The 16289-nt window shown below is 32.9% G+C and overlaps 1 protein-coding gene across 2 annotated transcripts in view; it reads right to left on the reverse strand.

Annotated features, from left to right (window-relative positions):
- Positions 1 to 16289, reverse strand: part of LOC119834944 (rho GTPase-activating protein 15-like) — a 66059-nt gene that overhangs the window by 17245 nt on the left and 32525 nt on the right. Inside the window, exon 2 of one of the 2 annotated variants that reach the window (XM_038359510.1) lies at positions 16069 to 16289. This exon is cut by the window's right edge and continues 17 nt beyond it. The exons of the other annotated variant lie outside the window; for it this stretch is intronic. Within the exon in view, the coding sequence (XP_038215438.1) occupies positions 16069 to 16289 (221 nt within the window). The remainder of the gene's footprint in view (positions 1 to 16068) is intronic. 2 annotated transcript variants of the gene reach the window in all.

The following is a 16289-nucleotide window of genomic DNA, read 5'->3' on the forward strand; positions in this document are numbered from 1 at the left end:
ATAAGTTATTCGTATATCGTTGATATATAATATACTAGCTTCGCCCCGCGGTTTCACAGGCGTTCCCGTAGGAATATCGGGATAAAAAGTTACTTATATGTTATTCCAGTTGTCCAGCTGTCTACGTACCAAATTTCATTGCAATCGGTTCAGTAGTTTTTGCGTGATGGAGCAACAAACACACACACATCCTTACAAACTTTCGCATTTATAATATTAAGTAGGAAGTAGGATAGTAGGATTAGTAGGAGTAGGATAGTAGGATATTAGTAGTATTAATAAAACACATAGAGCACGTAAAGTAGTTAATGACAATAAAACATCTTTAGTCCAATGTTTCGCTGTTTCATAAATTACTTGGTGACACTACAGTTACAATATTATCTTACTATCCTACTAATATCATAAATGCGAAAGTTTGTAAGGATGTTTGTTGCTCTTTCAAGCAAAAACTACTGAACCCATAGCAATGAAATTTGGTACGTAGACAGCTGGACAACTGGAATAACATACAGGCCATATTATCCCGATATTCCTACGGGAAACCGACTTATGTAGCTGATACCGCGGAGCGCAGCTGGTAATATTCATATAAAAAAATAGATACCTCATAATCAGACTGCGCGTATTCCAACTACTACATCGACAATAAATCATATTCGTGACTAGCATACGAATAATTTTATGACAATCAATTCCGGATGCAGTGACGCTGTCTGCTTATTAAGTGATATAGTTCCGGGTTCAAATGTATCGTATGATGCTGCAATTTCTATGCAAATACTATCCTACTAATATTATAAATGCGAAAGTTTGTAAGGATGTGTGTGTGTTTGTTGCTCTTTCACGCAAAAACTACTGAACCGATTGCAATGAAATTACGTACGTGGATAGCTAGATAGGACAACTGGAATAACATATAGGCAACTTTTTATCCCGATATTCCTACGGGATACGGACTTACGCGAGTGAAACCGCGGGGCGCTAGTAAATGATAACCTTTTACAATATATTATGATAGAAATTTTGCTTAAGAGATGAATGTTTGAGATTCATTTCTAAAATATTGAGATAGACGTTTCAAATATTTTGTTTAGAAGAATATGCCTTGAGATCTTTTTTTATAAATGAGATAAAATTATAGCAGAGCATACAAGCACTAGATATCTATTTAAACATACATATATATAGGTACATAATTTATATACTATCCGTTATAAGAATGGTTATTTTCAGAAAAAACCTGAGTTATTAACTAAATTCAGAGAAAATCTGTTAAAATCACATTTTACGTAAACCCTTTGCTTAAAAAGGGTTAGAATAATGGAAGTAAAGGTAAATCATATCCTTGAGATGAATACAGAAGCAGTAGCACAAAGCAGCTGCCTTCAGAATGATGCCAAGGAGAATTATCAGTCACGACTCGCGACGTGTCAATGATTCATTCAATGATGCAGAGTGTGGTAGAGTTGTGTGCAAACATTGGTTTGTAATGCAAACAATAAATGCATTTCTTACTTTATAATGTACTAACTTTATAGAAGGAGAGCTGGTTTAGCTCTCTATCTATGAATATTTGCAGTTTTACAAGACGCAGTGACGTAAAAGTCAGTTCTCATTGGACTTTGGTGGTTTATTATCGTTACCATACGTCATAGTATGGCACATCGTTGTTATCTATTCCGTTAGAATTATAACATGAGCAGTGGCGGCTCAGTGGTGAGCACCTCGGACGTCAAAATCGATAAGTCGGGGTTTGAGACCAGGCGAGGGTGCAGGAAATAAATTGATATTTCAATTTATCTTCACATGTGGATAACATCATCACTGCTCGAAACGGTGAAGGAAAACATTGTGAGGAAACCGGCGTATCCGAGAATTAAAAAGTTCGACGTCTTGTGACATCTACCAACCCGCACTTGGCCAGCGTGGTGGATTATGGCCTGAACCCTCATAGAAGGCCTGTGTCCCAGCAGTGGGAACATATATAGGCTGATGATGATGAATGTACTATGTTTCGCCCGTGTCAAAGACAAATAAAAGACAGTCCCCAGATTTTTCGCGAATAGCTCCCGTCCCCTTGTGATTTCCGTGGTAAAAACTATCCTATGGCATTCCTTGGATCTCCGGCTTTGTACCAATGTTTTTATAAGTCAAATCTGATTTAGGCGTGTGAAAAAAATACAGATAAACAGACAGAGTTACTTTCGCATTTAAAATTTTAGCGGGGATTTATCAGACGGTACTAGAGCAACGCGTTTAAAACGTAAGTAGGGTATTTGTAGGGATTTATTAGCCGGTGGTTGTATAAAGTTGTTTTTCTTCTCTATTTATCTGTCTGTATATTATGGCGAGATTCAAGTTTATGTAGGGTTAGCAAATTCAGCATTGTTATAGGTTTTAAACGACACTAAATCCAATACAACATTTAAAAGAAGTAACGTTAAATATTGACTTTTATCTTATTTAGGTCTGGTTTTATTGGAATGTAAAAAAATATATATATATTATCACTACATAGTATAAAACAAAGTCGCTATACTTCGATAGTTTTCTTAACAGATAAAGTGATTCAAGCGATAGGTTTATAAATAAAATAAATTTAAGTACTCCGAATACGTACGTACGAAGCCGCGGTCAAAAGATAGTATGCTGATATAACTCAGACACTTCATCATCGTTGAAGTTTCGTATTGTGTGACCAGACTTAATATTCATTACATATGAAGAACCAGATTTAAAAATAAAGTATTCCTACACCCATCCCGTCTTTCATTGTAATTCTATCAATCAATAAAAATAACATACAGTCACAAACAATACAATAGCACGGCCATAATTGTCGTTGGCTTGTTCGAGTTGTAATGATTAAATGTAATAAATGAGCATGCTTGTAACAACTAAACTGTTTTTGATATATTTTATGAGAGCTAAGATACTCCAAGACGTAACATAACTTTATCCTGTCCCTTTTCCTTTTTATAGCAAGCAACACTGGTAATCTGTTTTTTTTTTTTTAATTTTGATAAATAGGTTTTATGTCTTAATAGATACGCGAGTGAAGCCGCAGCACTAGCTTGTAATATTGGTAAACAGGGTCTATTTGACCCTAATATAAACCTAATGAAGTGGTGTTCGTGTGAATACTAGCTATTTAAAATTAAAATCGCTAGATTTCCTACACAGTCACGCCTCGTTAGACGCTATGGTAATTGACATAGGAATCTATTTTCCATTATTTTACATATAATCGATACGGAAATTACCACCTTCCTAGAGATAACTGCGTTGACAGGGAAAGTCAAAAACAATATTGATTGCTGCAATTAGAAAAAAAAGTAAAACGGAATAATATGTAAGCAGTATGTAAAACATGTAATTGGTATGCAGCAATACTGTGTATGTTCACCTACAAGAAGATAGAAACAAATATGTACTAATTAAATATTGACTAAATTCTATTTGTAACTACTTACTACTAGCGTAATACCTTTTTTGTTTCCTTTCCGCAATGTCCGTAGACGAAATATTCTATTACAATTCCAGCGATTTGAATAATGATTCCAGAATATTTCTTTTTTTTTTTTTTAGTGTACGTACCATAATTATAACTGGCCAGTTCTTGTATATATATATACTTTTTTTAACTTCTAACAATGATTGAAATATTTTAAATATCTATTTCCAATGTTTAAAAACAGTTTATAGCTTAAATTAAAACTTAATAAATGTCAGAAAAACAATTAGAGCTAAGGTAAGTAATTGGTACTAAAAAAAGTGATAGAGAATTCCGTATCTTAGTGTATTTTTATCTTTAGACTGTAGCTGCTATCTTTATGTTAATTTCAACATCATTTGTCCCAATATTGAATCTTCACGATACAGATAATGTAACTGCACGTCTATGCATCAATTGGCCACAGTTGGTCCTAATTTATCAGTGAATCAACCATTTGACCTCAAAGTCAAAGTGAATGAACGATTCATTCATGTGCATGCTATCTCGTTTTGATGTATGTGTTTTGTGCAAGTGCGAAAGAGAGCGCCCCGGATATGGGCACAATTACACGTAATTAGTGACAATAAATTAATCGTGGAAAGGAGTTAATTTGCTATGCATTTCGCTTTCTTAATAGTTGTTTTCAAGTGAAAAATTTATTTATTTATAATTGAAATTTATTTATTTATATGTATTAATATCTCGAAGTATTAAACTGACGAAAAAGCCTTCGCTATTTATATTTTTATGGAAAATTCTTTAAGATGTCAACATATTTCTTTCGTTTTCAAAAAAAAAGTATTGAAACGGTTTGTATTATGATGTTTTGAATATGATATATATTATAAAAGTAAAATTATTCATTGATTGTCATTATTAATTGCCATAAATAAAAAGTAGTAAATAAAAGAAAAAAAAATTGAGTCGTATTTAAAAAATACCGGAATGCATAAGATAATTTATTTATTAGAAGAATGCTAAGAGCATCATTAGTACCTACTCATAGAGTTTGTGACGTCATTTCTTCTTACATACATTCTAAGAAATAATAACAATAAAGATAACACTCGGTGAGTTTTATAAGAAAAATTGGAAATAGTTAAATGCTATGAGAAATAATAATCGAATTATTATTAAAACGTAAATTTTTATATTACTACCTACACCCCGCGGTTTCAACCGCGTAAGTCCGTAAAACGTTCACGAAAAAGTCAGATAAGTAATAAAATTTTTATTTTCCATTGTGTTTTTCATTTTTGCAAAGAAATTTAAAAATGCTGGGTTATGGCCTGAACCCTCATAGGAGGCTAATGGCTGATGATGATGGTGAAAGAAAAGAAAGTTATGTATTTTTAGAGATATTAAGGGAGATGAGATGAATTCATCAACACACAGACATAACTTGATATCAATTAAGTATGCAGATCATAGTCAGCTGATCACGTCACAACGTTAGTCATTCTTTCGACTGAAATTTGTGAGTGTGTGACCTTTAAAGGCGCCCACTCATCAACCACGGTTGGTATAGATAAATAATTAATTATCTGTAGATTATTAAAAATATATTTATGTTATTAACGTTATTGTCTGTGAATTAATGCACGAATGTACATATAACGCAAAGAAATACTGTTTCACGGGAACCTAGGATAATAATAAGAGAATCCTGTTCTACTAATATTATAAATGCGAAAGTTTGTAAGGATGTGTGTATGTTTGTTTCTCTTTCACGCAAAAACCGCTGAACCGATTGCAATTTGGTACGTAGACAGCTGGACAACTTGAATAACATATAAGCAACTTTTATCCCGATATTCCAACGGGATACGGACTTACGCGGGTGAAACCGCCGGGCGCAGCTAGTTACAGAATATTTCCCGTTTAGAATACATCGCACCAAATTTCTAAATTAGTAGGATATCCAAAACTACAATAACCAGTAAACACATTCCTAATTTCATTATCACGTTCATTTATCTAACAGATAACGGATCCATAGTGTACTGTGAGTCAATGCTGTTCGTTTGTTTACGTTCAAGGTACAACAACCTATTTCGCTGACCTTTCTACTGTTGGAACCAGAATGTGTGTGGAGTCGTGGGTTCGTGATGAATTCGTATCGGCTTGTAGTCAATTTATTGTCGATAGCTTTTTAGCTGATATATTAAATGTTGTGATTATAAGGTTTGTCTTCTGTAAATATTAAATTTTTATTTATTCATAAATGGTCATTATTTATAATGTATTGTAACACTTGGTTATGATAAGTTTGTTTTTTGTTAACTAGATTTATTATTTGTTTAATGATTTTATTCAGCTGCCAATATCAATGAACCATTGTTATACTGAAATGTAAAATATATCTACCAGTTTTATTAAAATTAGAACGCAGCTTTAGTCAACATAACCATAATTATAAATATCAAATGCACTCAGTAACTAATTAATTACATGAACAGAAACGAAACTCGAAATATGGTTAAATCGAGTTCCTATAGTAGGCTTGTATTATGCTGCAAGGCAGGAAGTTCTATTTTTATTAGACAAAAATATGACGGCCGCGTTTAAGATAATATTTATGAAATCGTCTATAGATTTACTCTCCATTTTTGTGTGGTGATAAAATTTTAACGATGAATACAGCGATCGGAATTTAATGATATATTTTGTACAAACTTGAAATAGAACAGTCATTCGTTCGTGTAAACTGTTAATTTTTTAACGTAAAACTCGCTTTTATTACGTATAAGGTATATTAGTGAAGAATTTCTCATTTATTAACGATACACCTAATCATAATTATAACTGGAACGTACTTTTTTACCAATAAAAAAGCAAAAGAACATCTTTTCATTCCAATATTTAGTGTTAAAATTTCATTGACAAAACTCCCGCCAAAACTTTTGTCATGTCAGTGTGACAGTTGTTTTTTTTTTTCTAAAATTTCATTTCGGGTCAATGGAGTTCTTTACAATTGGGCTCTCAATAAAATAGATAGTGATGTGGTGTAATAATGGAGCAATAAAACTAACCTAGATTCGAAAGTTTATGTTACTTTTACGAGTATTCGTTCTATGCAACGAAATATAAATTCGATTTGTATTTACTATTGGTGGTCTACAAGGTAAGTTGTTATTTTAACACTTATTTATGTAAACAGGATGGTCTGTTTAACATTCTAGTTACGAAAGTTGTTGTATACGAAAATAACAATAGTAAAATAATTTAAAAGGATTTATTATTCAACATGCTTATTAATAAAACGTCGTTCAAACAGTAGTGTGGAGGAAGTAATAAATATTTCAATATTTCGTTACTTCGACAAGTAAGTATGACCTGAATTAGATTTTAATTCATTTAAATTTAAATTTACATATATCGATTTATGCAGAACTATTGTTCTTTATGCGTTGTTGGTTTAATTATTCTTTACTAGCTGCGCACCGCGGTTTAACCCGCATAAGTTCATATCCCGTAGGTAGGATAAAAAGTTGCCTATATGTTATTTCAGTTGTCCAGCTGTCTACGTACCAAATTTCATTGCAATTGGTTCAGTTGTTTTTGCGTGAAAGAGCAACAAACACACACATCCTTACAAACTTTCGCATTTATAATATTAGTAAGATAAGATTATAGTAGGAAGGACAGAATTATAATATAAGTAGGATTCACAGACGAAGTCGCGCGCATCAACATGTATTCAACAATTGTTTTAAAGAGTAATCGCTAATCAGTATATGAAATATGCAGTCACTCACCAAGTACGCAAGTGATTCGATATTCAATTGTATAATCAGGTGTGATTCAACTCAACACTACCATTTATGGTCGCGCCGTTGCGGGCGTTCGCGCCGGTATGTCTAACGTCATCTTTTAATAAATTATTATGTGAATCATTTACGTTTATACATTCATTTCTGATATTAGGAGGATGTAATAAGGAAAGGTCCTATAGTGCAGGTAAATAAATATAGTTTTATTTTAGGCAAAACTATTGAATTTCCGTGAAATCCTACTTAATAATATAATATTATTATATATTATATGTTAGTAGGATAGGTTATTTCCTATCCTACAATAATATTATAAATGCGAAAGTTTGTAAGGATGTGTGTGTGTTTGTTGCTCCTTCACGTAAAAAGTACTGAATCGATTGCAATTAAATTTGGTAATTAGATAGCTGGACAACTGAAATAACATAAAGACAACTTTTTATCCCGATATTCCTACGGGATACGGACTTACGCGGGTGAAACCACGAGGCGCAGCTAGTTAATAATAATGCTGTTTTATGAAACTGCTTCATAAATACATTTATCGCTTTCTCGATACATTTATTTTTCTTTCATTATCTTTACTTAATATTATAAAGCTGAAGAGTTTGTTTGTTTGTTTGAACGCACCAATCTCAGGAACTAGAGGTCCGATTTGAAAAATTTTTTCCGTGTTAGATAGCCCATTTATCGAGGAAGGCTATAAGCTATATATGTACCACGGGCGAATCCGGGGCGGACCGCTAGTGTATGATAAATATTTGGGCATTTAAATTAATTAGCATCCGCAAAAATGAGTAAAAAATATATTTTCCTGGAACCGCTAATCAGCGAAACGATGCATGTGGTGCACAAATGTCAAGGTTGCCAGCCACAAAAATAATTATACCCATATTTTTATCATCAATTCCGCTACATATTAAATGTTTATTTTCATTGCTGATAACTGAAGTAAATTATTGTCTATAATATATATAACATATCTAAGGCATATTACTAAAAACCTAATACGTAATCATGTAGGTTATATGTATAAATGAAATCGATAATTCTACAAGATAGTAAAAACAAAAACAAAAGGTAGTCACAACTAGTTTAATGTAAAATAGCTAATATTCGACGTAGTTGAAACTAAACACAGTTATTTTTTAACTAAACTTAGCTTGGTTTCAATCTGTGTCCCACCGTTCTGCATACGGGTGCTACGGGTGCTTATTGGATTCGTTTTTGACACGCCTAGCAGGCTAGACTAGCATTTGTTTGTGCTAGCCTGCCTGGAAGACATTTCATATTCTTAAAACTATCGGAGCGACAGCCCTTAAAACTCAGCCAAATTGGCCCTAAAATAAATACGTACAAGAATCCAATGACAATACCCTCTCAATCAATAAGGATAGAAGATCATGTAATCGGTATATATGTAAGAAATAAAAAACTTCCATAGCGTGATGCAGGATTATCGTCAAAATAATTTCTACGGACAATAATAATTCCTTGAGATCTAATGAGTCAAACCGGATTAAAATACAATCTTAGGGAAAATCATTGTACTCGGCCGACTAAGGGGGAAATCCAAAATTTATACATAACAGTTATTTATGTTCAATATTTGCAAACAGCTTACGAATAAATAGTTGTCCTTAAATAAGTATTGCCTCATTATTGAGAAAGGGTTTTATAAAATCTATAGAATGGGATACAGATAAAATTACTTCTCATGTTATAATCATCATCAGCCCATATATGTTCCCACTGCAGGGACACGGGCGTCCTATGAGGGTTCAGGCCATAATCCACCACGCTGGCCAAGTGCCGGGTGGCAGATGTCACATGTCGTCGAACTTTTAATTCTCGGATATGCCGGTTTCCTCACAATGTTTTCCTTCACCATATCGACCAGTAATTTTATCCACATGTGCCGATAAATTGAAAAATCAATTTATTTCCTGCACGCCCGCCTGGTCTCGAACCCCGACTAATCAATTTTGAGGTCCGAGGTGCTCACCACTGAGCCACCACTGCTCATGTTATAATTCTAACGGAATAGATAACAACGATGTGTCATACTATGACGTATGGTAACGATAATAAACCACCAAAGTCCAATGAGAACTGACTTTTACGTCACTGCGTCTTGAAAAACTGCAAATATTCATAGATAGATGGCTAAATCATAGCAGTTTTATCATTTACCGCCGGTTCGGAAAGCAGTTTCTACAGAGAAGAGGCGGCAAGGAACTCTGTAGAGTATCATAGAATTTATCCGACTCTTTTTATTATGGGGCTCAGGAGAACCTTATATGAAAGAGGAGTACATAATGTATATTGTCATGTCTAAATTTTTTTAAATTAAATGATAAAGCAACAATTACGTAAATCCCTAAATTCTACAACTGCAATGTGTTAAAGTTATTTCGTACGTAAAATTAAAATCAATTTGACAGTTCAAAAGATAAATAAAAATTAATTAGTCACCCGTTACGAATACTGAATTCTGACGTCATTTCAAAATTTGAAACCGTAAATAATTTAACGACATTTTATGATGTATAATTTTTTTGTAATTTTCTTATGCATTGGATTTCAAGTATTATAACTTTTTGATCGCAGAATATTTCGATTCTCTGTTCGTTTTTCATCGGACGGATGATTGTGACGTCATAAGCTAACCTAAATTTAAAAAAAAAATTAACCTAAACATTTATCTTTAAACAAAGCTCTAGGTGTATATGTGTGTGTATTGTTTACATATAATATACCTATATAACACTAACACTACAATAACAAGGGGTTATTGAACTTATAATTAATAATGGTAATTGCAGACTTAGGTAAACAATCCATCAATAATTGAAACTGTCAATCCAATTAAATCATGTAATTGACACGCAACGGGTAAAAGTAAAAACTCATGAATAAAACGCGTTATAGTTTTTATAATAATTCCATATATATCAATTATTTTATTGATAGTACATTGATTCCCACACATCGCTTTAATAGTCGATAACACTTAAACAGATGGCCAAACACTTATAGAAACTTTTATTTAAACCTTTCTTGATAGTTTAATTATCTTTATTATGGTATTCCTACTATAATAAATTAGAATGTATGTAGGAAATAACGGCAAGCATTTCTCCAGATTGTTGTAACTAATTTTAATAAATTCTAACACAGGGAAGACATCTGTTGATTGGCAAATTTTTGTGAACGATGAAAAAAGGATAAAATACAACGTCGTGTATGAGAAATGAATTAATATTGATTAAGCGAGTAAAATAAAGAAGATGTAGTTTATAGCCATAAGGCCGCCAATTGCATTCAGAATACTTTGGAACTTTTACACATTCTTCAACATAACTATTTACATACTAATGAAGAAAAAATAAATAAAATTAAAAGTCCGCTCTATGGTTATAAGAATATCTCCAGAGTTGAATTGCTTGACTATTTAACATGGTATTTTGCCAAAATTATTTCATTTACTGTAACTAAATACAGTTACATAGAATGAAGAGCAAATAAACTAGAAAACTTTCTTCTTAAAGCATTTTGATCTTCCGTTTTATCAATTTATAGTTACTTCAGTGATTAATGTTAATAAAAATTCTAAATCGTTTCAAGTGTGTCTAGTTAAAGAATTTTGAATCCTATCAATCTTTTTCCATACTGAAATTACTCCTGCTTTACGACGTCATGGTATACCACCAAGTTCTGATGTTGTGACCATCTCCTACGTTCTTTTTTATGTCATAGCGGGCAACTGAGCTGGTGGTTCGTCTGATGATAAGCGATCACCACCGCCCATGAATATTCGTAGATGTAATGCCTCTGGAGATACACTTCCCGTTATTAAGGGATAAGGGAAAAAGAAACGATTGACAATTGGAGAGAAGAAAAGGACTGAATACTGTCCAAGTATATAATTGCTATCAAAAGACTTTTTTATCTGTTAAAGCTGAGAAACGATAGAAGAATTTTCGTAAAAATAGTCTCCAGCGAATTCTGAGCCTTTTTTTTTGTTAACAAGCAAAGCAAATTATCTGTAATCGTTTATAATTGAATCAGTAATGCATAATTGTTCTGAATAAAGAGTTTTTTCACGTAATAATTGGCTCGCCATGTAATTGGTCTCGTCATCAAGCATTAGGGATCTGTGGTTTTATTGGTTCCATAGAGTCTTTGAAAAAACTATACTTGAATAATACTAATATTAAAGAGGTGAAATATGTAGATTGAAATTTAATAAGCTATTTATGAATAACATATTTTTTATCTCTATGTAATTACAATATCGGGAATAAAGCTATTTAAGCTATTTGAAAGAGCCAAAATGCTGAAAAAATAAAACTGACGGTTGGTACAGAATCATGATCATAATATTTGTTTTTGCATTTGGTTTATTGTATACATTATAATTGAAATTGCAAATATAATAAATGGCACGCACCACACATCATTTGATCTAACGTTATACACTTTAACAAGTAAATTTATGCTCTTCCTATTGAATATTATAAATGTGAAATTTTGTAAAGATGTGTGTGTGTTTGTTTCTCTTTCACGCAAAAACTACTAAGCCGATTGCAGGCCACTTTTTATCCCGATATTCCTACGGGATACGCACTAATGCGGCTGAAAGTGAGCGCAGCTAGTAAGATACAAACCGTATAAATAACACTACTTTCAGTAAGTTTGAATAAACTAAAGTAGTTATAAATAGTATTTTTAATCCGTTTAAGTGACTTTCGTTAAATAATAATATTTGTCTCATAAAGAGCGATAAGCATGATGAAGAAGTTCAAAAAAGAACGTTTGACCCCAATTCGATATATCTTGCATTATCTGTGGCAGATAAAAAAAGACATTTACGGTAATAAGTAATAACTCATCTGAATCAATAAATAATACATAATTATTTTATTAAAAACGGAGAATAAATATGTGATATTCTGTGATAATATTTCTAAACACATTTGATGAATTTGTATTTCTTGCAATAGTACGTATAACGTAGTCTTCATTTTTAATAATACATTAAATTACTTATAGCAATAACGTCTTCCAACGAAAACCCCGAAATAATTTATAAAAATATAAAAAAAAATAGTCATAAATTTGGGAGTCAACCGGGGTCTGTCCTCGGACCACAAATATAAAAAGTAGTCAACAATGGAATCTGTAGAATACAAGGGAATATGCAATAACAAGAAATACCAGTTTCCAATGAGCATGCAATAAAAACTTATCATGAATGTCGCAATTATCGGCAGATATGTTAGTGTTTAATGAACCGAAAATTAATTGCATTGGACTAAAAACTTTTTTCGTCGTTTTGAAAAACAATGATTGTGTAAACATTTTCGTATTCACGCGATGTATTAAATCTTATGTAAAGATGTTAAGTGTTCAGAAATTTCGCTGTTGAATTATAATTTTCAGTCAAAATAGAAATAATCATTTCAATATCTTGAGAAAAAGTAAGTTGAAATATACTCTCAAAGAATATATTTCAACTAGTTGACCTCACAGACGATGTCATGTATGATATATGTTCTTGTTTCGGAAGATTATTTTTATGTCATAGCGAGCAACTGAGCTGGTGGTTCGCCTGATGGTAAACGATCACCACCGCCCATGAACATTCGCAGAAGCTCAGACCACTGAGAATGCGCTGCCCGCTTTTAAGGGATAAGGGATAAGAAAAGGATTGATGAATGGAAAAAAGGAATGGACTGGGAAGGGCTAGGAGAAGGAAATAGGCCTCCGGTTCCCCCACTCACCGTACGAAATACAATAGCAAGCTATTATTTCACGCCGGTTTTTTGTGGGGGTGTGGTACTTTCCCGGTGCGAGCTGGCCCAATTCGCGTCGAAGTATACTCGATTCCCACAATAAAGATTCTACTACTGACACAAAAATAGCAAAATTGGTCCAGCAGCTCATGCCCGATACTATTACTAAGGAAAATAGGGATTCAATTTTATGTAGAGGATTAAATTATAATCATGAATCATTTAAATTACACGTAATGTAATCAGGAATTAGTCATTAACGAACACCTAATTATTTCATAACTTGTAGTTTTGTTTACATAAATCTGTACTACAAACAAAAATTAGTCATAAATACGTTTCACTAATTATAAATCTGTTTGTATATACTTATATGTTAAATTATGTACGTATGTATGTATGTATATAATATGTATATATTTCAATACCATGCTATCCTCGAATTATTTTCTTAATTGCCTTATTTTTGCTCACCCACTATTTTGTATATTTTTTTTCTTGTTACTTTAAGGGTAGCGTGGTAGAGATCGCTACCTAGCGATAAGGCCGCCTTTTGCTTACTTTTAATGTTATGTTCAGTGTTTCTTTCTTTTTTTTTTATAAGCAATAAAGAATTTCATATCATTTCATTTCCTTTTAACAGTGTCAGCTACCATCAAATATTTATTACGTCCTTCTAATGAAGGAAACGTGTTAAGTATTCACAGACATTGTTTGTTGTAGTTGTGTTAAAATGAACTTGTAATAATTAAATATGTAATAATCTACTATATAAAAATAAGTCGGGTTTTCCTTCCTGACGCTATAACTCCAAAACGCACGAACCGTTTTCCACGGTTTTGCATTCGTTGGAAAGGTCTCGGGCTCCGTGAGGTTTATAGCAAAGAAAATTCAGGAAAAATTTCAACACAAAAGCGGGAAAAACGAAGCAATCTGGTGGCGAAACGGAGTTCGCCGGGTTTGCTAGTATGTAATAAAATTCATCTTTGTCATATTTTAATGCGTATTTCTACATTTTAATAAACAATGCAATGGAACTTACACTTTCATCGTTAGCTTTATGAACAATATAATCATATATTATTGTGTATTTAAATCACACAGCAGTCAGAATAGAACACAAATACCGTCGCGGGAATTCGTCAAATAATACCAAGAACTGAATGGACTCTACGCGCCTATAAAACTCATTCAAAACTTTCTACCATCACCCTCTCGCTCGCTATAACGAGAACCGATAACCTGAGACAATGCATGCCATGCCCATCTCTTTCTCACGTACGGGGTAAGAAAGAGACGAGCCAAATTACCTCACACAGGTAACAATGGGTTGATATTTGAACTTTTACGGTTTACATAATTCTCTTGGAAATGCAGCATTTGAATACGCATGAATGTAAATAAATACAATTGATATTTGTATAGAAATACTAAGTAAAATCTTAGTTTGAAATAGCATAATGCGAATTCATTTTACACACAGTTAAAAACGAAAATTTTAACCACAAGCTGGCACATTTAAATCGCAACAATTGAATATAGAGACTATATTTTTATTATAATTGGCTCTAGCCTCGTTACACCGCGTATGGTAATGGTATTTTGTTAGAATATTAATTGGTTATCCATTATGGGCGTCGCAGTCCCAACATTAGACCATTTGAGTGATGTCAACATTATATCAAGTTTTCTCTCTACCAGATATTTTATTATTTGAAATTTATTTATATGTAAAACTATCGTGCCACGCTGTTTGTACAATGTCCCTGTGATTGACCGATTTTAATGCAATTGCTGTTTGTTTGGTAGGTTTGAAAAATTATTTATAAATGAAAGAGGTTCATAAATCATCTGTATCTTTTTTGTTACTCGTTAAATTCGTGTGTTTTTGACTTATTGACGTGATTCTTTTTGTGTTTGATTGGAAATTATTGTCACTTGATCCCATTTTAGCATCTGGAGTGGTGCTTCTCTCCCCCCCAGGTCTTATTTGTTGGAAAGATTTATTCTCCTAAGGCCTATATCCTACTAATATTATAAATGCGAAAGTATGTGAGGATGGATGTATGTGTAAGTGTATGTAAACTACTGAACCGATTGCAATGAAATTTGGTACGTAGATATCTGGACAACTGGAATATCACATGGGCAAATTTTTATCCCGATATGCCTACAGGATACAGCTATACACGGGTGAAACCGCAAGGCGCAGATAGAGATAACATATGAACATTGCCCGGCTCACCTAGGTGTCTTATATCAAATAACGTTTAAAAATTATGAAATAAGAAGATAATTTTGGGAATTTCAATTAAAAATACTTAATAACATGTTTAGGGTTTTACTAAGAGTCAATTACACCTTCAATATCTGCTTATCTATTCATTAACGTTAACGACAGCAATTAAATAATTGAACACTATTGCATTATACGCAAAACAAGCAATCGCCTTTAACAAACACTGCGTTATCTTTTACATACATTCCTTGCAATATACTCTGACGTAATGAAGCGATCCTTTAAGTTTTCATATATACGACAGATGGAAATGGCGCCAAACTCCTGTACATATCTTAGTCACTGCAATGGTGCGTCTGCCACTGCAATGCTAATCGCAAATTTTGTATTAAATTCATTACCAAGCCATTCTAATATCAAATACGGCTTATCTTAACTAATGTAAAAATTGATTGGATGTGCGTATGTTACGTATAAACTCATCATTTACTGAGTCCATTCTCATAACTCTAACTTATGTAAAGCTAGATTAGATTATATATCAGCAAGGAACATAGACTGTGTTTGCTTACGGATTCGATGGTGTTTGACGTGACTTGTAAATATTCATTTTAATTATTATTTTCCTACAACACTTATGAGAAGCACTCATAAATTAAACATCTCACGAATTTGAAAAATAAAACTTATTTGAAAACGTATAATACTCTACATATAGATCGACTCGTACCAATTGAAATTTTATGACATAAAACTCACCTCATCCTCTTCATCCTCATTACAAAACGGATCAAGAAGCTGATTCTTCCAAAATATCACATCAGGCGGTATCGCATATGCGTCGTTATCCCTTAAATTCGCGTATAACGGACTATCGCGACCCACACCTTCCGAACTAGCACTGATTAAACTTTCCACGTCCACACTGCCCCCACAGGAGCACCCCTCGTCCGTGTAACTGTAGCCATACTCGATTTCCT

The sequence above is a fragment of the Zerene cesonia genome, chromosome 2, assembly GCF_012273895.1.
Source record: "Zerene cesonia ecotype Mississippi chromosome 2, Zerene_cesonia_1.1, whole genome shotgun sequence".
In the NCBI taxonomy this organism is placed as follows: domain Eukaryota; kingdom Metazoa; phylum Arthropoda; class Insecta; order Lepidoptera; family Pieridae; genus Zerene; species Zerene cesonia.